Source organism: Hemiscyllium ocellatum, chromosome 32, assembly GCF_020745735.1.
Source record: "Hemiscyllium ocellatum isolate sHemOce1 chromosome 32, sHemOce1.pat.X.cur, whole genome shotgun sequence".
NCBI lineage: Eukaryota > Metazoa > Chordata > Chondrichthyes > Orectolobiformes > Hemiscylliidae > Hemiscyllium > Hemiscyllium ocellatum.
In genome coordinates this window covers 37,635,288-37,658,178 of record NC_083432.1, presented here as the reverse complement: position 1 = coordinate 37,658,178, position 22,891 = coordinate 37,635,288, and the positions used below count along the sequence as shown (strand labels likewise).

At 42.8% G+C, this 22,891-nt stretch overlaps 1 protein-coding gene across 2 annotated transcripts in view; it reads right to left on the bottom strand.

The window, feature by feature from the left end:
- Positions 1-428: 428 nt before the first annotated feature.
- Positions 429-22,891, bottom strand: part of dhx58 (DEXH (Asp-Glu-X-His) box polypeptide 58) — a 41,662-nt gene continuing 19,199 nt past the window's right edge. For both annotated transcript variants that reach the window (XM_060849038.1, XM_060849039.1), the window contains 5 exons: positions 14,318-14,467; positions 13,356-13,517; positions 12,179-12,369; positions 2,758-2,851; positions 429-1,544 (listed from right to left, as the gene is read on the bottom strand). In XM_060849038.1, coding sequence (XP_060705021.1) covers positions 1,353-1,544; positions 2,758-2,851; positions 12,179-12,369; positions 13,356-13,517; positions 14,318-14,467 — 789 coding nt within the window. In that variant the 3' untranslated portion in view covers positions 429-1,352. The remainder of the gene's footprint in view (positions 1,545-2,757; positions 2,852-12,178; positions 12,370-13,355; positions 13,518-14,317; positions 14,468-22,891) is intronic.

Below are 22,891 nucleotides of genomic sequence, written 5' to 3'. Positions count from 1 at the left end.
GATCTGGATTCGATTCCAATCTTGGGTGACTGTCTGTGTGGAGCTCGCACATTCTCCCCGTGTCTGCGTGGGTTTGCTCGTTTCCTCCCACAGTCCAAAGATGTGCAGGGCAGGTAAATTGGCCGTGCTAAATTGCCTGTAGTGTTAGGTGCATTAGTTAGAGGGAAATGGGTCTGGGTGGGTTACTCTTTGGAGGGTCGGTGTGGATTTGTTGGGCTGAAGGGCCTGTTTCCACACTGTCGGGAATCTAATCTAAACTGCAATAAGATTTTTTAACATCTCACCTAATTTGCTTTTGGCAGTCAGTGTCATGAACTATTGAAGGTGGCTCCTTAAAACGGGGAAGGAAGATCAAGCAAAGGATAGTGTCTGTTGATCATTCATTTGTTGATTTTATTATTGGTCATTACATTTTATAAACTTGAACATTAGTAGACTTGGTCTAGCAAGAAGATAAATTCAGCGCACATATGAAAAGTGGAAAGATATCCGACATTAACCACAGTCTCATGGAAAACAAAAAAGCTTTCCACTTGAAATCTAATTCCGCAAAATAATAATGTGAAATTTATTCAGATTGGCTGGTAGCCTGTGCTACCATGAATGATAAGTACTCAAACATGCTATTTTGTGTAAACAGTTCAGTATTAATTAAGTGCATAACCTTACAGTAATATATTAAATTCCCCTATATTTCATTGTGATATCTTGACAATAGTGAAATTATCATGAACAGTGCAATAACGTAACTGTCTTTCAAAATGGCTCAACAAACCACTCATAAGCAGTTTACCACAATTTCCTCAGAACAATGAAGCAGGGACCTTCATCCTGAAAATGACTTATGCTTTTCTTTTAAGAAACAGAAGAAAACAAACATTTATATTTAGCCACTATTTCAAGAATTCATCAATTGCCATTAGTCCCACATAACAGAAACAGCAACTTAATTCTTAAAGAACATATCTCCTCTTCTCCTTAAATAGGTAAGAAACTAAATATTTTAGGATTAAACGTGATTATTTTCATTTTTGTCATTACCACAAGCTGTAGGATGCAAATTCAGTCCAGTAACACCCTGTCTGTGGCTGAGTACAGGTTTCCCCACCTATCCGAAAGTAGAGTGTTCCTGTGAAACCTTTCGTAAACCGAAATGGCGTAAAGCAAAGAAGCATTAATTTATATGGGAAAACTTTTGCTTTTTTTCATAAAAGTGAAAATCCTTTTCAGATTTCTTTTGATTCGTGAAAATAGGTAGATCTTTCATAAAAGCAAAGTGGCTTAAAGCGAACTTTCGAAAATTGGGGATACCTGTACATAGATATTTCATAAATATTTAGCCAGTTTCAGTTTTAAAAGAAATCTGCAAAGAGATCTGGAAGGCATTTTGAACAAAATTCTACGTAGTTGAATTCTTCCATCTGGCACGGGACAGCTTTCCATTGCTTGAAGGTTTTTCTCATACTCGGCAATTCAACCACAAAATTCTTGATGTTTAAACTGGGCACAGACACAGACTTGTAGATCATCTCCATCCCCCAGGCCTGTGTGGAGAAAGATCGTACAGAGTTGCTTGAACAGTATTTCAAAGTAGACTTCATTCAGGTGCAGCAATGACCAGATACCAGAGAGTACCAGGCTTTTGAGAGCCATGCAACTGATTTTCAAATGGTGGCAGAGTTTCAGCACAGAAAGAGATCATTTGACCCACTACGTCCCGGCACTTTGAGAGTTGTGAGTGCCTAACAAGTATTCATGCATGCATTTTAAGTTAACCATCCAGAATCCGACTTGGCATTTTGTTGGATTTCAGTTACCTCTTATTTTAAAAACATTGATTGAAAGGAAATCACATATCAGAAGTTTACCCATATTTTTGAAGATGGGTGAAGAGGCTAGAAATATGTTGAAGTACTGTCCGAAGGTATCAAGAAAGGAGTCTGCATGGCCCAGTCATGGGGTGATATTAGCAAAGGCAGGAAAGAGTCCTTTAGGGAATAAAACTACTATCCTTAACTGGTATGACCTGTAACCACAGACCCATAGTGATGTGGTTGACTCTTAAGTGTCCTCTGGCCAATTAGGGATGGGCAATAAATGCTGGCCTAGCCAGCGACGCTTACATCCCATGAATGAATTTTTAAAAACTGCCGTGGCAGAAGGAGAAAGAATGGTGCCTCCATGTTTTGGGCCTTGTCAAAAAGGCCAGTATGTTTGAGGAGGACATGACAGAGTCAGGTTGGTGGGTGTGGGGGATCAGAGAGGGCAATCCTGCAGTAGTGGTATTGAAGCTGGGTTGGGGCATGGGTGCTTTTTAGGCTGTGGGGCCTTCAGAAAGGAGGCCCCTCAGGAAAATGTCCATTAGATGCTGCTGGAAGCTGACCACACATATAGCAAACATTTTAGTTGCTTAAGGTGAGGCCCCAATGGCCAGTGTGAGACTGGGTTAAAATGACTAAGAAGGCCAATGGTTGATTCCACACAGTCTCGGGTGAGTCAAACTATTAGCGATCATAAAATACTTCTCTTTTCATGCATTCTGTTTATCTCTAAGTGTCTGCAAAGAAAAAATACTTCTGCAAAACTACACAGAGAATCTTCAACTACGGATTGCACAAACTACTCATTCTGAATCATTCTCATAATCAGTTTTCCATGGAGCCTGATTTTAATTTTGTGAAAGCAGGTATCCATTTTATTCCTGTACTACCAATGACTGCTCGGTCTTTACGAAGAGTTGTCTTGTTTATTACATACCTGACCACACTTGCGGCAGCTCACTGTCCCACCAGGTTCCCAGTCCTCAAATTTTCTTGGAAGATTTATTTTTCCACTTACTGTATAGTAAATTCTGCAAAAATAAAAGAAGCAACAGTGAGCATAACAAACATTGATTTTTAATTGGAATATATTTTAATGCTGGCTTGCAAAACGTTGCCGCTGCGATCGTGAGTGAATTTAAGCTTCATATGGATTGGATTAACTGGGGACTTTTCACCATGAAACCTTTTGACATTTCATCTCTCTTGCCCTTCAGCAGATCACTCCTTCTTCCCACTCTCCCTCTACAGTTCGCTTGCTCAACTCCTATTACATTTACAGCAAGTGCTAGAGAAACTGGCAGCATCTGTGGAGAGAGAAACCAATTTGGTATATTAGATTAGATTACTTACAGTGTGGAAACAGGCCCTTCGGCCCAACAAGTCCACACCGACCCGCCGAAGCAAAACCCAACCATTCCCCTACATTTACCCCTTTTACCTAACACTACGGGCAATTTAGCATGGCCAATTCACCTGACCTGCACATCTTTGGACTGTGGGAGGAAACCGGACCACCCAGAGGAAACCCACACAGACACGGGGAGAACGTGCAAGCTCCACACAGTCAGTTGCCCGAGTTGGGAATTGAACCCGGGTCTCTGGTGCTGTGAGACAGCAGTGCTAACCACTGTGCCACTGTGCCACCCACATGGTGTTGACTCAAAAGAATCTTATTGGACTTGAAGCTTTCATTCTGTTTCTCTCTTCATGGATGTTGTCACTTTCTGTCTTTATTCCAGGTCTCCAGCATTTGCAATTTTTTTTCTTTTGTCCTATTAGGTTTGTTATCACTGTGATGAGAGAAATGCACTGACATTCAAACTCCACTACATATCCAGATACATTGTTAATTCAACTCACAAGAATGGTTAATTTTGCTTTCTTATACTGCAATCCAAAAAAAAACATTGACAAGTCTTCTTTGATAAACGTCAAAACTATCTGCGAATAAAACTTACTCTTAAAGCCAGTGGCAACTGATGATTGGCACCTAAATCATGATCTGGAATTAATCACACACACACACACACACACGTTTCTGCAGAGATGGCTTGTTAAAAAAAAACAAAAGAGCAAATTCCTGGAGATGAAGAGATGGAGTTAAATTGCTGACAACTGTGGATTGATTAACACAGTATGTGATGGATGGCAGTTATAGGAAGGGGGGAAAGTCTCAGATACAGTCACATAGATGGGTTAACTCCAAGAAGGGTAAGAGAGGTAGGCACCTAGGGCAGGAGTCTTTTGTGGAGATACCCATTTCAAACAGGTATGCTGTTTTAAACAATGTAGGGGGTGATGGATTCTCAGGGGAATGTAGCACGAACAGCCAAGTGTCTGGTATGGAGACTGGCTCTAATGCAACGAGGGGTACGTCGGCTTCCAAGAGATCAAATGTGTTAGGGGATTCTGTAGTCAGAGGTACAGACAGACATTTCTGTGGCCAGCAGAGAAAAAGCAAAATGGTGTGTTGTTTCCCTGGTGCCAGGATCAAGGATGTCTCAGAGAGGGTGCAGAATGTTCTCACGGGGGAGAGGGGCCAGCAGGAGGTCATTGTCCACATTGGAACCAACGGCATAGGAAGGGAAAAGGTTGAGATTCTGAAGGGGGATTACAGAGAGTTAGGCAGAAATTTAAAAAGGAGGGCCTCAAGAGTAATAATATCTGGATTACTCCCAGTGCTATGAGCTAGTGAGGGCAGGAATGGGAGAATAGAGCATATGAATGCATGGCTGATGAGCTGGTGTATGGGGGAAGGATTCACATGTTTGGATCATTGGAATCTCTTTTGGGGTAGAAGTGATCTGTACAAGAAGGACGGATTGCACTTAAATTGTAAGGGGACTATTATACTGGCAGGGAGATTTGCTAGAGCTGCTTGGGAGGATTTAAACTAGTAAGGTGGGGGGTGGGGGTTGGGATAGGGGAACCCAGGGAGACAGGAGGAAAAAGATCGATCTGAAACGGGTACAGCTGAGAAAAGAAGTGAGTCAAACAGTCAGGGCAGGCAGGGACAAGGTAGGACTAATAAATTAAACTGCACTTATTTCAATGCAAGGGGCCTAACAGGGAAGGCAGATGAACTCAGGGCATGGTTAGGAACATGGGACTGGGATATCATAGCAATTACAGAAACATGGCTCAGGGATGGGCAGGACGGGCAGCTTAATGTTCCAGGATACAAATGCTACACAAAGGATAGAAAGGGAGGCAAGAGAGGAGGGGGAGTGGCATTTTTGATAAGGGATAGCATTACAGCTGTGCTGAGGGAGGATATTCCTGGAAATACATCCAGGGAAGTTATTTGGGTGGAACTGAGAAACAAGAAAGGGATGATCACCTTATTGGGATTGTATTATAGACCCCCTAATAGTCAGAGGGAAATCGAGAAACAAACTTGTAAGGAGATCTCAGCTATCTGTAAGAAAAATAGGGTGGTGATGACACGGGATTTTAACTTTCCAAACACAAACTGGGACTGCCATAATATTAAGGGTTTAGATGGAGAGGAATTTGTTAATTGTGTACAAGGCAATTTTCTGATTCAGTATGTGGATGTATCTACTAGAGAAGGTGCAAAACCTGATTTACTCTTGGGAAATAAAATCCCGTATCATAATCACCCTATTATTCTTACAGATAACTGAGATCTCCTTACAAGTTTGTTTCTCAATTTCTCTCTGACTATTAGGGAGTCTGTAATTCAATCCCAATAAGGTTAAATAGGGCAGGGCAGGTGACCGAGGTGTCAGTGGGAGAGCACTTTGGGGCCAGTGATCATAATTCTATTAGATTTAAAATAATGATGGAAAAGGATAGACCAAATCTAGAAGTTGAAGTTCTAATTTGGAGAAAGGCCAATTTTGACGGTATTAGGCAAGAACTTTCGAAAGCTGATGGTGGGCAGATGTTCGCAGGTAAAGGGACGGCTGGAAAATGGGAAGCCTTCAGAAATGAGATAACAAGAATCCAGAGAAAGTATATTCCTGTCAGGGTGAAAGGGAAGGCTGGTAGGTATAGGAATGCTGGATGACTAAAGAAATTGAGGGTTTGGTTAAGAAAAGAAGGAAGCATATGTAAGGTATAGACAGGATAGATTGAATGAATCCTTAGAAGAGTATAAAAGCAGTAGGAGTATACTTAAGAGGAAAATCAGGGGACATGAGATAGTGTTGGCAAATAAAATTAAGGAAAATCCAGAGTTTTGACAAATACATTAAGGACAAAAGGGTAACTAGGGAGAGAATAGGGCCCCTCAAAGATCAGTTGTGTGGAACTACAGAAAATGGGGGAGATACTAAATGAGTATTTTGCATCAGTATTTACTGTGGAAAAGGATATAAACTGTCGGTAAATAGATAGTGACATCTTGAAAATGTCCATATTACAGAGGAGGAAGTGCTAGATGTCTTGAAAAGCATAAAAGTGGATAAATCCCCAGGACCTGATCAGGAGTACTCGAGAACTCTGTGGGAAGCTAGCGAAGTGATTGCTGGGCCTCTTGCTGGGATATTTATATCATCGATAGTCACAAGTGAGGTGCCGGAAGACTGGAGGTTGGCTAACGTGGTGCCACTGTTTAAGAAGGGTAGTAAGGACAAGCCAAGAAACTATAGACCAGTGAGCCTGACGTCAGTGGTGGGCAAGTTGTTGGAAGGAATCCTGAGGGACAGAATGTACGGATAGTCAACATGGCTTTGTGTGAGGGAAATCATGTCCCACAAACTTGATTGAGTTTTTTGAGCAAGTAACAAAGACGATTGATGAGGGCAGAGCAGTAGATGTGATCTACACAGACTTCAGTAAGGCGTTCGACAAGGTTCCCCATGGGAGACAGGTTAGCAAGATAAGACCTCATGGAATACAGGGGGAACTAGCCATTTGGATACAGAACTGGCTCAAAGGTAGAAGACAAAGGGTGGTGCTGGAGGGTTGTTTTTCAGACTGGAGGCCTGTGACCAGTGGAGTGCCACAAAGATTAGTGCTGGGTCCTCTACTTTTTGTCATTTACATAAATGATTTGGATGCAAGCATAAGAGGTACAGTTAGTAAGTTTGCAGATGACACCAAAATTGGAGATGTAGTGGACAGTGAATAGGGTTACCTCAGATTACAACAGAATCTGGACCAGATGGGCCAATGGACTGAGAAGTGGCAGATGAGTTCAATACAGATAAATGCGAGGTGCTGTATTTTGGGAAAGCAAATCTTAGCAGGACTTATACACTTTATGGTAAGGTCCTCGGGAGTATTGCTGAACAAAGAGACCTTGGAGTGCAGGTTCACAGCTCCTTAAAAGTGGATAGGATAGTGAAGAAGGCATTTGGTATACTTTCCTTTATTGGTCAGAGTATTGAGTACAGGAGTTGGGAGGTCATGTTGCAGCTGTACAGGACATTGGTTAGGCCACTGTTGGAATATTGCGTGCAATTCTGGTCTCCTTCCTATCAGAAAGATATTGTGAAACTTGAAAGGGTTCAGGAAAGATTTACAAGGATGTTGCCAGAGTTGGAAGATTTGAGCAATGGGGAGAGGCTGAACAGGCTGGGGTTGTTTTCCCTGGAGTGTCGGAGGTTGAGGGGTGACCTTATAGAGGTTTACAAAATTATGGGGGGCATGGATGGGATAAACAGGCAAAGTCTTTTCCCTGGGGTTGGGGAGTCCAGAACTAGAGGGTGAGAGTGGAAAGATATAAAAGATACCAACGGGGTATCTTTTTCACACAGAGGGTGGTACGAGTATTGAATGAGCTGCCAGAGGAAGTGGTGGAGGTTGGTACAATTGCACCATTTAAGAGACATTTGGATGGTATGTGAATAGGAAGGGTTTGGAGGGATATGGGCCGGGTGCTGGCAGATGGGAACAGATTGGGTTGGGCTATCTGGTCGGCATGGATGGGTTGGACTGAAGGGTCTGTTTCCATGCTGTACATCTCTATGACACACGCACCAACAGGTTCAAGAACAGCTTCTTCTCTGCTGAATGGACCTCTCTAATTTCAAATCCAAAGTTGATCTCACTTTTGTGCAGCTCCTGTGCAACCTCGTTCTGTCTAAACACCCGATCATCTGTATGTCCTTATTTGCTGCTGTGAAACAAAACTTATCACTGTACTTAGGTACATGTGACAACAATACATCAAATAAAATTAACCAATGATAAATATCCAGTTCTGATTCTGATCAACTTGGATTCAAATTGTTAAGCATTGGTCATTGTCCAATTCTTCAGGCTTCACCAGATAGACAGAAATACTGGCACTCTATTTACTGCATACTAAAATTCTATATGACCATAAGACCATAAGAAATAGGAGTAGAAGTAAGACCATTCGGCCCATCGAGTCCACTTCACCATTCAATCATGGCTAATGGGCATTTCAATGCCACTTACCTGCACTCTTCCTGTATCCCTCAATTCCTTGCAAAATTAAGAATTTATCAATCTCTGCCTTGAAGACATTTAACGTCCCAGCCTCCACTGTGCTCCGTGGCAGTGAATTCCCCAGGCCCACCGCTCTCTGGCTGAAGAGATGTCTCCTCATTTCCATTCTAAACTGACCCCCTCTAATTCTAAGGCTGTGCCCACGAGTCCTAGTATCCCCACCTGACAGATACAATTTCCCAGCGTCTACCCTTTCTAAGTCATGTCTTGTCTCGTAAGTTTCTATTAGATCTCCCCTTAACCTTCTGAACTCTTGAGGATCCCAGGATCCTCAGCCATTCATCATATGCTACACCTGCCATTCCAGGGATCATCTGTGTGAAACTCTGCTGGATATGCTCCAGTGCCAGTATGTCCTTCCTGAGGTGTGGGGCCCAAAACTGGACACAGTATTCTAAACGGGGCCGAACCAGAGCTTTATAAAGTCTCAGTAACACCTCACTGCTTTTACATTCCAACCCTCTTGAAGTAAATGACAACATTACAGTTGCTTTCTTAAACATGGATTCAACCTGCAAGTCAACCTTTAGTGAATCCTGTACTAGCAATCCCAGATCTCTTTGTAATAAAATAGTCCATGCCTGTATCTTTCTTCCAAAGTGCAAAACCCACATTGAATTTCATCAGCCATTTCCTGGACCATTCTCTTAAATCTTTCTTTAGCTTCCCCACCTCCTCAGTACTACCTGCCTGTCCACCTAACTTCATATCGTCGGCGAACTTCGCCGGAATGTCCCCGTCCCTTCATCCAGATCATTAATATATAAAGTGAACAGCTGCGGCCCCAACACTGAACCCTGCAGGACACCATTTGTCACCAGCTGCCATTCCGAAAAAGAACCTTTTAGCCCAACTCTCTGGCCTTCTGTCAGCCAATCCTCAATCCATGCTAGTAGCTCACCTGGAATACCATGGGCCCTCACCTTACTCAACAGCCTCCCATGAGGCATCTTATCAAAGGCCTTTTGGAAGTCTAGGTAGATAACATCCACTGGGTTTCCCTGGTCTAACCTACTTGTTACCTCTTCAAAGAACTATAACAGATTTGACAGGCATGACCTCCCCTGACTAAATCCATGCTGACTTGTTCTAATTCGACCCTGCACTTCCAAGAATTTAGAAATCTCATCCTTAACGATGGATTCTAGAATTTTACCTACAACCGAGGTTAGGCTAATCGGCCTATAATTTTCCATCTTTTGTCTTGATCCTTTCTTAAACAAGGGGGTTACACAGTGATTTTCCAATCATCTGGGATTTTCCCTGACTCCAGTGACTTTTGAAAGATCGCAATCAATGCCTCCACTATTTCTTCAGCCACCTCCCTCAGAACTCTAGGATGTAGCCCATCCGGGCCAGGCGACTTATCAATCTTTAGAGCTTTTAGCCTATCAAGTACCTTCTCCTTTGTAATGGCCACCATACTCAACTCTGCCCCTTGACTCTCCTTAATTGTTGGGATAGTACTCATGTCTTCCACTGTAAAGACTGACACAAAGTATTAAGTTCTTCAGCCATTTCCTTATCTCCCATCACTAGCCTTCCTGCATTAATTTGGTGTGGCCCAATCTCTACTTTTGCCTCTCATTTATTTCTTATGTATTGAAAGAAACTTTTATTATCATTTCTAATATTACTGGCTACCTTACCTACATATTTGATCATCTCCTTCCTTATTTTTTCTTTGTTATCCTCTGTCTGTTTTTGTAGTCTTCCCAATTTTCTGATTTCCTAGTGCCCTTGGCCACTTTATAGGCTCTCTCTTTTTCTGTGATACATTTCCTGACTTCCTTTGTCAGCCATTTTCTAATCCCACCCTCCCCCCGCCCGGGTAATCTTTCTTTTCTTTGGGATGTACCTCTGTACTGTGTCCACAATTCCACCCAGAAACACCTGCCACCGTTGCTCTATAAGTTCCCAAGGATTTTGTCTAAGAATAAGACTTCCCGAGAGACTGTGTCCACAATTCCACCCAGAAACCCCTGCCACTGTTGCTCTATAAGTTCCCAAAGATTTTGTCTAAGAATAGGACTTCCCGAGAGACTGCAGTTTCTGGGGTCTCTATCCTATTCACTGCTTCTGGGAATGTCAGGTTTTATTTTCCTCAGTAATTGTAGCAATAGAACCCATTTTGTACCATCTTGAAAACTATACTTTTTTGCTGGTCCAAAGTCGTTAGACTTGCAGAAAAAAAATGTAGGTACCTTATTGCACACATTAAATTTTTGACTTCAAAAATTAGCAAGTGAATCATATCCCACAGATTGCTGAACATAATTCTAATAAATGCATGATGTTGCTCAATTGAAAAAACATTCAAATGATTCATTCTCTTCCAGCTTACTCTACACAGTTCTTAAAATTAACTATGCATTCTCAACACATTTCTCAGCTTACTTCTCAGTTCCGACAGAAGTACTGGAAGCTTACCTCTTTTTCCCTCCCCATAGCTGCTGCCTGACCTGCTGAGTACTTCCAACATTTCCTGTTTTTATTCTGAAGGACATTTGCCAGTTTTGCAAAGGTCAGCTCTTTGGTTAAGAAGACAAAAGGTCATCATGACCGAAGGAGTTATCAGATTATAATCTTTCTTTGTAAAATAAAACAAATTTACTTTAGCCAAACTCAAGAGGCTAAAAGAAAAGGCTGCTATAAATCACCTGACTGTACAGTTACAACCTGTAAGTGGACTGCAGACGGACATTAGCTGAAAATACCAGTAGTCTGCAAACAAGTATTGGAGGTGTGAGGATTCTGGCTTCAGAGAGAAACAGAAGACAGGAGCCAGTGCTTTAAGGGAATGCAGTATTTTGACTTCTTTACATCATGGAACCCTTCATGCCTCAAAAGTAACAGAACTATATTGGTCTTTTGAACCTGGATATGAACAGCCCATGTGCAGAGCTCCAAAAAGAGGAAAGTTTCCACCAAGAGGCAAAAGCGAGATTCCATTGTGAAATAACCAGCAAGAAAACTCCTCTCCAGGCAGCAACAGGGTGAAGAAGAGGATGAAAGGAGAGACGATTTTCAAAACAGCTGTGAGCTCTACAGTGACTGATAAATAAAAGGGGCACACCTGGAAAATCAGAAGCCAGGGATCTCCCCTCTCTTTTTCCCTACAAAGAGGGGAAAACACAACCGATTCAACTACAGCAGCCTTTGACACTGCTGGATCTGACTTCAAGATACGTGGTACAGTGGTTAGCACTGCTGCCTCACAGCACCTGAGACCCGGGTTCAATTCCCGACTCAGGCGACTGACTGTGTGGAGTTTGCATGTTCTCCCCGTGTCTGCGTGGGTTTCCTCCGGGTGCTCCGGTTTCCTCCCACAGTCCAAAGACGTGCAGGTCAGGTGAATTGGCCATGCTAAATTGCCCATAGTGTTAGGTAAGGGGTAAATGTAGGGGTATGGGTGGGTTGCGCTTCGGCAGGTCGGTGTGGACTTGTTGGGCCGAAGGGCCTGTTTCCACACTGTAAGTAATCTAATCTAATCTAATCTTCATTTTAGCAACAAGGGACTCAAACAGGTCCCAATGGCAAACCACACAACCTCTTTGCTTATTGTTCATTTCTTTTTGTCTCAGTTATCTTTGTTTTCACCTTGATGTCTTGTTAATAATACTTTCTCTTTCTCCTTAATTAATCTTCAGTAATAATTTGTAATAAACTAAACTTTAAACTGTTTAAACTGAAGATTGCTCGTCTAAATTGTTATAAACTAAAAGGTGACAACATGTGTTGTATTAATTTACAGTTCACTGACAATGTGGTGGGCATACCGGGTGGTTGTGACAGAGGTTGGAAATAAGGGGAGAAGAGACAGATGTAAGGCTACATTCAATGTGAAGACACACCAAGTTTGGCTGAGATGTTGGGGCTAAACCTTAAGCAATGGAAAGATGAGCACTTACTTGAAGTTTGGATTGACATTGACGTGGTGCATGCCCTCAATGACTTGAATATCACTGCCATGGCACACAGCCTCATTGCAGTTCCGACAAAAAAATCTGACATTTTTCGGATCATTTTCCATTCTTACAGCATGATGCTTCTGTTCTTTCACTTTCCGGCTGATTATGCTTTCCAGTTGGAGCTCTTGAATCTACAAGAGAGAAATCGCTTCAGGTTAAATTTGATCTCCTAACTAGATGGTCAACCCATTCCTGTCACAGTACTTGCTAGAATTACAAAGGATTTCAGAGGCTATATGATTTAGAAATAGTCCATTCAGCCCAACTGGGCTATGCTAGTTGTTTTACTCTACTCAGGTATCCACTCGTCTTTTCTCATTTAAATCGTCTGATGTGCTTTCTTTTGTTATTGCTAAATTACATACATGGAATAATATGTATCATTTTATTGAAAAGTTCATACAGATTTATTCAACAGGTCAGACCATAATTTGCAGTTACAGGCGAGGTGATGGCCTAGTGGCATTATTGATTGATAATTAATCCAGACACCCAGGTAACGGTCTGGGGACCCAGGTTCAAATCCTGCCATGACAGATGGTGGAATTTGAATTCAATGAAAATTCAGGAGTTAAGAGTTCAATGATGACCATGAATTGATTGTCGGAAAACCCCATCTGATTCACAAATGTCCTTTAGGGAGGGAAGCTGCCATCCTTACATGGTCTGGCCTATGTGTGACTCCAGATCCACAGCAATGTGGTTTACTCTTAACTACCCTCTGGCAATTAGAGATGGGGAATAAACATTGGCCTAGCTGGTGATGCCCACACTCCATGAGTGAATGCACCCTTTTCCTGCGTGCTAGGCTACATGCCAAACTCTGCACGGTAGTTTGTCAGGTGATTTGCATCCTGATCTTTGGTCAATTGGCTTATCTAGATCTTAAAACAACATCGCTCTTAAAACGGTGATACAACAAAATCATTTACCCCCTGCTTAGGGTCTACCTCTCCCCTTTATAAAGCTTCTCTTGCTCCAGATAATTTATGTAAAGTGTACCTGCTGGACAGTACAGAATTGCCAAGAGTCCAAAACCATAGCAAGTTTACTCCATAGCAATATACACTATTACAATGTGGCAAAACATTTGTGCAAAACTTTTCATGTTTCTTACTTTTATGCAATATTCCTTTTCTGGCATTTCTTGCACAGCCTCTATTGCACGTTTCATAAGACTTTCACGATACTCGTTCGTAAACTCCCGGGTTAACTCCTTTCCGTCTTTTTTAGCAACCACTGAATACATGCTGTTCTCAGCTCTAGCTCGTCCTCTGGCCTGGGAGAAGAAGAAAAAAATCAACAATAAACTCATGGGAATGTACAGCAAGTGATTCAAGATAGTTCCTCTCATTAATCCATTTGACAAAGAAGAAGAGGATAATATCCCTTCATATATTACTCTCATCTAACAACAACTGTAGACATAGAATGCATTCCAACTCAAACTAGTACACTTCTGAACTTTGCTGAATCAATTGTCCACTAGGTGGCAGTCTAGTCCATATACTGATGTGACTTAACTGGTTCATTCGATCTTTAACATGTAATTATTCTTTGAGTTGTGCACCAAAAAAAATGCACCACTGCTTCCCATCATGATTTTAAGTATTTGAATCATGGCTTGTCTTACATGTCCAATGAAAATATATTTAACTTCCTCTTCAGGTGGTTCAATCACCTCAAGCCACTGAAGAGGAATTTGTTGGAATGTTACCCCTCATCCCCCTCCATTTTTTTCCCAGTTTCCTTTGCAGGCCTGATGGATCAAATGGTCATGACCTGCTCATTAATGTTGTAGGATCACATCTGCCCTACTCATAGCTAGTAAATAAATAAAACATTCAAGGTTGGTACAATAGCAACGTTTAAGAGGCATCTTGACAAATGTATGAAAAGGCAGGGAATAGAGGGATATGGACAGCATAGAGCCAAAAGTTTTCAGATTAGTAAGTCATCATGTGTTGGCACAGTCTGGTGGGCCGAAGGGCTGATCCCGTGCTGCACTGTTCTTTGTTCTCTTTTATTTTAACTGGTGCGGATTAAGCACAGCATCCTGTATACCAGCAATGGATTTACCTGAACCATAGCAATCTCGTTGTTGATCAGACCATAGCGGATGACGATGTTGCACTCCTTTATATCCAGGCCTTCTTCCGCAACACTGGTGGCAACTAGAAGGTTGATAATGCCATCTCGGAATTTCCTAATGACCTCATTTTGTTGTTGCTGTCATGTTGCAAACACACAGGAAACATTAAACACTGTATTTTATGTGTACTGATGAGCTTGTCTGGATGCATTATAACAAGGTCTAAATAAACCAGGCGAAATATCAGCAAGTTAGACTGACAGGGAAGCGCACTAAACCCTTTGCAATTTTTTTGGGATTATCCCAGTTCTGATGAATGGTTATCGCTGAAAGAATGTATGGAACATTGTAAGATCTGAGCATTTTATAATTTTAAGTTCTCTGTTGGGGATGTGAAAATAAAGTTGCAGTAATGTAGTGGCCGCTGGCTATTAATCTACAAGCAAATATGTTACGTAGTAACCTAGGATTTAGGAGCAGGAGTAGGCCATTTGGCCCTTCAGGCTAGCTGTGCTATTCAAAAAGATGGTGGCTGATCTGGTTGCAGCCTCAGCTCCACTTTACAGACCGCAAAGCTGAACGAACGGTTACACGGCAGAATTCTTTATGTAAGTTTCATTTTAGAAATTAAGGAACGAAGACCATTGTGGCACCCCTTTTTGGAATGCACAAAGTTGATTTGGCGGAGGTTTGAGCAATTTGAAAGATTGCTCCCTGTGCACACTATATTCAGTCTAACATTGTTAGTCAGCACAGTCGGTAATTTGAAAGGAAAACAATGCTGAAGACCAATTTGAAGTAAGGGCCAATTTCAATTGCAACATAGAGGACTGGTGTAATTAGGAATGAAGGTTATGCATTTGGCTGAGAATAAATATAATAGGAGATAATGATAGAGTTAAAGCTTGCTTCATCATGATCAGGTCAGATTCCCTTGAGACAGTAGTAAATAATTTTTGTCGGACAGACCACAGCACAATGGGATTTGCTAAAATTAATTCCGTTTTGGGTTTATATGACGGTGTGACTGACTGCAATGAGAATTGTATTCCCTCAAAGGAAGCAGTTGCGAGGTGAGGTTGAGTTTGGCACTAACTTGGAAATCAACTTTAAAGGCATGTTCACAGGAGATTTAAACAACAATAACATTCAGGCCGAGAGTTTGAACAAAAGCAATAAGCTGGCATGGAAGGAGACCTGTGATGAAGCTATCACCATGGAGACAGCTGAAAATTGCAAGGGGGCAACTTCATTTAAGAGAGGGCTTGTTGAAAGCTCACAAACAGTAAGCTTTGCATGGTCAGGAAGCTCACATCCAGAGTGAGGCACAGCCTGAGTGAGTATACAGTTCAGGAGATTCAGAGGCAGCGTGAGAATTTGGTGCAGCGGGAAAGAGGTGCTTTTTGCTCACTTTTGTTTTGGTTCTGAGCTTGGAAGGGTTGTTTAACCGGAGACGTAAATGCCCAGGATCAGGGGTCCTGCACAAAAGAGTGGCATCACAGGTAAACTGTAAATTCATTGGTTCATAAAAGCCACTAATTTGACTATCTGTTATAGATTACTTTCAAAATTAAGATAAATTGGAAAAATATTTACAGGTTACTAACTAAAAGACCAGTACAAATGTTTAAAAATCAAATTAAGAAGTATGTAAATAAAATGGAGATTCCAGGCCAGGTGATGTGTTCCACCTGTTTAATGTGGGAGCTGGTGAACTCCATCGTGGTTCATAGTGACCATATCTGTATCAAGTGTTGGTTGCTTTAGGAACTCGGCTCAGAGTTGATGAAATGAAGTCTAAACTTCGAATGTTGTGACACATTGGGAGGGACATTACCTGGACACTTTGTTTCAGGAGGCAATCACAACCCTTAGATTAGCCACTTGGAATTCAGTCAGTGGTCAGCGACAGGAGGCTGTGACGATGAGTGAGGCAGGTGGAGGGATCCAGGTGGTAGTGCTGAAGGAGCCTCAACCATTGAGCTGAGTCTAACAGGTCTGAGATCCTTGCTCCCTGTGTGGATGAGAGCAGGGGGTGTGGGGATGCTGAAGAAACTGATCATAGCACTTTGTATAGGCAGCCATTCAAAATGGGGGTGAAAAGAGAAATGTAGCTGTAAGTGGGGATAGTATAGTCAGGAGAATAGCCACTGTTCTCTGTGGGTAGGATCGAGAGTCCCGAAGGCTGTGTTGCCTGCCTGGTGCCTGCATTCAGGATATCTCCTCTGGACTACAGAGAAGCATCAAGTAGGAGAAGCAAGTTTCAGTTGTTGTAGTCCATGTAGGTACCAACATTATAGGCAGAAAAAGGAAAGAGATTCAGCTGAGGGAACATGAGCAGCTAGGGGTCAAACTAAAAAGCAGAACCAATAAAGGATAATAATCTGTGGATTACTACCAGATTCCCCAGCAAATTGGCAATGGGTCAACAAGACTAAACAGGCAAAAGCATGGCTCAAGGATTGGTGCAGGAGAAACGGGTTTGAAATCAGGGGACACTGGCCCCAGTACTGGGGAAGGATGGCTGAGACTCCACCTGAATCATACTGGGACCAGGGTCCTGGTGAGTTGAATAACTCTGGCTTTAAATTAAATAGCATTGGTGGCAGAGGGAGAAGAGTTTGAGGGGCTTCAGTTGCATGGAAAATTACTGAAGAAGTTAATGGGGGAGGTTGGAGGGGTGGGCTCAACCAAAGATATTAAAATTTCCAGAACAAGAAGTATGATAGAGCATGGAAAGGTCAGTGGTTAAGGGATAACTATGAGAAGGGGGGGCAGTCAATGCAGGATGAAGGGTGTTGTACTTAAATGCACGCCGTCTACAGAAACAAGGTAAATGAGCTTGTAATGCAGATTGAGATTGATGGGTTCTGTGTTGTGGGATCACAGAGGCATAACTGCAAGGGGATCAGGGCTGGGATCGAAATTTTGAAGGAGCCACCTCCTATTGAAAGGAAAGGCAGATGGGCAGAGGAGGTGGGATTGCTGTGTTGGTAAGAAATGAAATTAAATTGATAATAAGAACTGATACTGGAGTTGGAAGGTATAGAACCTGTGTGGGTAGAGTTGAGGAACCACAAAGCCTGAGGGGAGATTTGAACAGGCCTTCTAGCAGTAGTCAGAATGTGGGCAAGAAAATAAATCAGGAACTAGAACAGGCATAAATGAAAGGCACTATTATAACTATCGTGTGGGATTTCAATATGCGGGTGGAATGGGAAAATCGGATTGGTAGTGGATCTCAAGAAAAGGAATTCATGGAATGTCTACGAGGCACTTTATCGGAGCAATTTGTGATGGATCCCTCTAGGGAACAAGCAATTCTGGATTTAGCGATGTGTAATGAGGCAGAATTTTAAATTAGATTAGAATCCCTACAATACGGAAACAGGCCATTCGGCCCAACAAGTCCACATCAACTCTCCAAAGAGTAACCCAGCCAGATCCATTCCCCTGCCCTATACTTACCTCTGACTAATGCACCTAGCACCAAGGGCAATTTGGCATGGCCCATTCACCTGACCTGCACATCACTGAGTGTGGAAAGAAACTGGAGCACCCGGAGGAAACCCACACAGAAATGGGGAGAATGTGCAAACTCCACACAGAGAGTCACCAAGATGGGAATTGAACCCGGGTCCCTGGTGCTGTGAGGCAGCAGTGCTAACCACTGAACCACTGTGCCACCCACTTGTTGAGGGAACTTAAGGTGAAGGAATCCCTAGGGGGCAGTGAGCAGCATGTTTGATAAAGGGTGATGATGGTGTAATGGTGATGTCACTGGGTCAGTAAGCCAGAAGCCTAGCTTAATACCCTGGGGTCATGGGTTCAAAGGTGATAGCAAGATGTCCTATGGGGGAAGGAAATCTGCCAGCTTTACTTGATCTGCTCTACAAATCATAACATCAGAGAATTTCTACAGTGTGGAAACAGGCCCTTTGGCCCAACACATCTACACTGACTCTCTGAAGAGTAAGAGCTGAAAATGTGTTGCTGGTTAAAGCACAGCAGGTTAGGCAGCATCCAAGGAACAGGAAATTCGACGTTTCGGGCCAGAGCCCTTCATCAGGAAGGGCTCTGGCCCGAAACGTCGAATTTCCTGTTCCTTGGATGCTGCCTAACCTGCTGTGCTTTAACCAGCAACACATTTTCAGCTCTGATCTCCAGCATTTGCAGACCTCACTTTTTACTCTCTGAAGAGTAACCCAACCAAACCCATTTCCCTACCTTATAACTCTACATTTATCCCTGACTAATGCACCATACCTACACATCCCTGAATACTATGGGCAATTTTGCATGGGCAATTCACCTAACCTGCACATCTTTGGATTGTGGGAGGAAACCAAAGCACCCAAAGGAGACCCACGCAGACACGAGGAGAACGTGCAAACTCCATACAGACAGACGCCTGAGGCTGGATTTGAACCCGGTACCTGACGCTGTGAGGCAGCATTGCTAATCACCGATTTCAGACCTAAAGCAACTCATATCTGCCCTTGGAAATCGCTAGCATTTTGGGATAGGCAAACAAATTCTGACCTTGCCAGCAACATCTCATAAAAGAATAAAGTGTGAGAGGAGAAGAATCTCCTAAATTGATCCTTTTGTCAAAACTATTTGAAGCAATCATGACCTTATTGTGGAATGGTTCCCATTTTGTGTACTGCATCATTTGCAGGGTGTGCTTTTTATAACAAGAACTTTTTCCGACATTTTCAACACTAATTATGCAGGAGGGAGTTGATTGCAGTGCTGTGATAATTCCATTTAACAGTTTAACTGCAGCAGCTGCTGATTAATCTAAAGAATGCATACATTCTGATTGTAGGGTTGGTGACATCACCTCATTGATGTCCAGGATGCCTTGCTTTTCTATGATAAGCCGTGAGATTAATGTATGCAGCCACAGGGCTCCAATCAACAAGAAAAGTTCAACAGGGCTTTCCAAGCCATTTTGACAAAATCTGCCAAAGACAAAACCTCTACCAGCCAGGAAGACAATAGCACCACCTCTGTCAAATTCCCCTCAACATTCGGACTTTGAACTATATCACCATTGCTTCAGTGTCACTGGGGTTTCAGATCTTGGAATACCCCTCCTAACAGCATTGTGGATGGACCTGCCCCACTTAGACTGCAGTGGTTCAAGAAGGCAGCTCATTGCCTACCATTACAAACGCAATTAGAGAGAGGCAATAAATATTGACCTTGCCACTGATGTCCATGTCTCATTAATACATTTTTAAAAAACTCAATAAATCTTTTGGTCCAGTGGATAAAGCAAAGTTTAGAATGGGAACAATTCATAAAGACCAAGAAAAGATCCAGTCTGATTTCACAGCTCAAATCAAATTAGGTAGCAGCAAGATAACTAGCCTCCTACATGTCTTGTAGCTTCTTACTGTTCACATCTATAGCTTTCATCAGTTTCCATACTTACACTTTCCCAAAACATGTTAGTACTACCCTTCAACCAGGGTGCAGTTTGAGGAGCACATCACTGCATCAACCATACCTGACCAGGAGATCTCCTACAAAGCATCATTTGCCACAGGTATATTAGAAGCATGAGCTGAAAATGTGTTGCTGATTAAAGCGCAGCAGGTCAGGCAGCATCCAAGGAGCAGGAAATTCGATGTTTCGGGCATAAGCCCTTCATCAGGAAGGAAGGAATATATCAGAAGCATGTACAGGTTAACGCTATTTGGCCAAGTTACAAACACATCTTCCACGATCATCAAGTGTGAATTCAACCCACAACTTGTGTCACATGACCACCACAAAGACGACTTCCCTACGTGCCTGGTATGATGTGAGCTAACAATGGTGAAAGAAATTATTTGCTAGAATAATTATGCACGAAAGTTAGTACCCAATTATCCACAATTATACTTGCAGAAGTAACACTGTTTCACCTATATCCCACACTCTGCTCCCCACCTATTCATGCATCTGTCCAGAGCCATCTTAAATGAATGTACCTGCTTGCCTCTACTACCTCTGCTAGCAATGCATTTTAGGCACCTACCACCCTCTGTTTTGAGTAATTGTTGCGTATATCCCCCTTAAACTTTTCACCTCTCACCTTGAACGTGTCACCCTGGGAAAAAGCTTCTCTCTATCTACCCTTCATGATTTTGTAGACTTCAATTAGGTCCCCCCTCAATCTCCTACTTCCTAATGAAAACAATCCTAACTGACTCAGCTTCTCTTCGTAGCTAGCACCTTCTATACCAGGCAAAATCCTCGTAAACTTTCTCTGCACCCTATCCAAAGCGTCCACATCCTTTTGGTAATGTAGCGACCAGAACTGGACACAGTACTCTAAATCCAGCCGAACCAACGTCTTGTAGAATTTTAACATGACCTGCCAGCGCTTATACTCAATACCCAATCCGATGAAGGCAAACATACCATATGCCTTCATGACCACTCTACCCACCTGTGCAGCAACCTTCAGGGTACAATGAACCTGAATTCCCAGATCTCTCTGCTCATCAACTTTTCCCAAGGCTCTTCCATTTACTGTATAATTTGCTCTAGAATTAAACTTTCCAAAATGCATCACCTCACATTTGCCTGGATTGAACTCCATCTGCCACTTTTCCACCCAACTCTCCAGTCTATTGAGATTCTCCTGTATTCTTTGACAGTCCCCTATGCTTTCTGCTACTCCACCAATCTTCGTGTCATCTGCAAACTTGCTGATCATACAAACAGTGGCTCCGGCACTGATTCCTGTGGAATACCACTGGTCACCTTTCTCCTTTTCAAGAAACTCCCTTCAACTACTACTCTGTCTCCTGTTCTTTATCCAGGCGTGCCGCAAGATGGAGGTTGGCAAACGTGGTGCCACTGTTCAAGAAGGGTGGTAAGGACAATCAGGGGGACTATAGACCAGTGAGCCTGACCTCTGTGGTGGGCAAGTTGTTGGAGGGACTCCTGAGGGATAGGATGTACATGCATTTGGAAACGCAAGGACTGATTCGGGATAGTCAACATGGCTTTGTGCGTGGGAAATCATGTCTCACAAACTTGATTGAGTATTTTAAAGAAGTAACAAAGAAGATTGATCGGGGCAGAGCAGTGGATGTGATCTATATGGACTTTGGTAAGGTGTTCGACAAGGTTCCCCATGGGAAACTGATTAGCAAGCTTAGATCTCATGGAATATAGGGAGAACTAGCCACTTGGATACAGAACTGGCTCAAAGGTAAAAGACAGAGGGTGGTGGTGGAGGGTTGTTTTTCAGACTGGAGACCTGTGACCAGTGGAGTGCTACAAGGATTGGTGCTGGGCCCTCTATTTTTTGTCATTTACATAAATAATTTGGATGTGAGCATAAGAGGTACAGTTAGTAAGTTTGCAGATGACATCAAAATTGGAGGTGTAGTGGACAGCGAAGAGGGTTACCTCAGATTACAACAGGATCTGGACCAGATGGGCCAATGGGCTGAGAAGTGGCAGATGGAGTTTAATTCAGATAAATGCGAGGTGGTGCATTTTGAGAAAGCAAATCTTAGCAGGACTTATACACTTAATGGTAAGGTCCTAGGGAGTGTTGCTGAACAAAGAAACCTTGGAGTACAGGTTCATAGCTCCTTGAAAGTGGAGTCACAGGTAGATAGGATAGTGAAGAAGGCATTTAGTATGCTTTCCTTTATTGGTCAGAGTATTGAGTACAGGAGTTGGGAGGTCATGGTGCGGCCGTACAGGACATTGGTTAGGCCACTGTTGGAATATTGCTTGCAATTCTGGTCTCCTTCCTATCGGAAAGATGTTGTGAAACTTGAAAGGGTTCAGAAAAGATTTACAAGGATGTTGCCAGGGTTGGAGGATCTGAGCTACAGGGAGAGGCTGAACAGACTGGGGCTGTTTTCCCTGGAGCGTCGGAGGCTGAGGGGTGACCTTATAGAGGTTTACAATATTCTGAGGGGCATGGATAGGATAAATGGACAATGTCTTTTTCCTGGGGTCGGGGAGTCCAGAACTAGAGGGCATAGTTTTAGGGTGAGAGGGGAAAGATATAAAAAAGACCTAAGGGGCAACTTTTTCACGCAGAGGGTGGTACATGTATGGAAGAGCTGCCAGAGGAAGTGGTGGAGGCTGGTACAATTGCAACATTTAAGAAGCATTTGGATGGGTATATGAATAGGAAGGGTTTGGAGGGATATGGGCTGGGTGCTGGCAGGTGGGACTAGATTGGGTTGGGATATCTGGTTGACATGGACGGGTTGGACCAAAGGGTCTGTTTCCATGCTGTACAGCTCTATGACTCTATGACCTGGCTAGTGCATGTTCAATTCCTGTAGTGGCTGAAGTTACCATCACGGTGCCACCTTTGCAACCTCTCCCACCACCAGAGGTGTGGTGGCTGTCAGGTTAAGACTCACTACCAGTCATCTCTCTGTCTCTAGTGAGAGTGTGGGACTATGTCTTCGAATGAGAGCAGCCCTATGGTCCCCTGGGACTGTGGTGACTTTGTTGTTATTAGCAAAAGAGGAAAATAAGTCAGTAAGGCTTCCTTATGATTCCTGCATGAAATATGTGTATGTCCC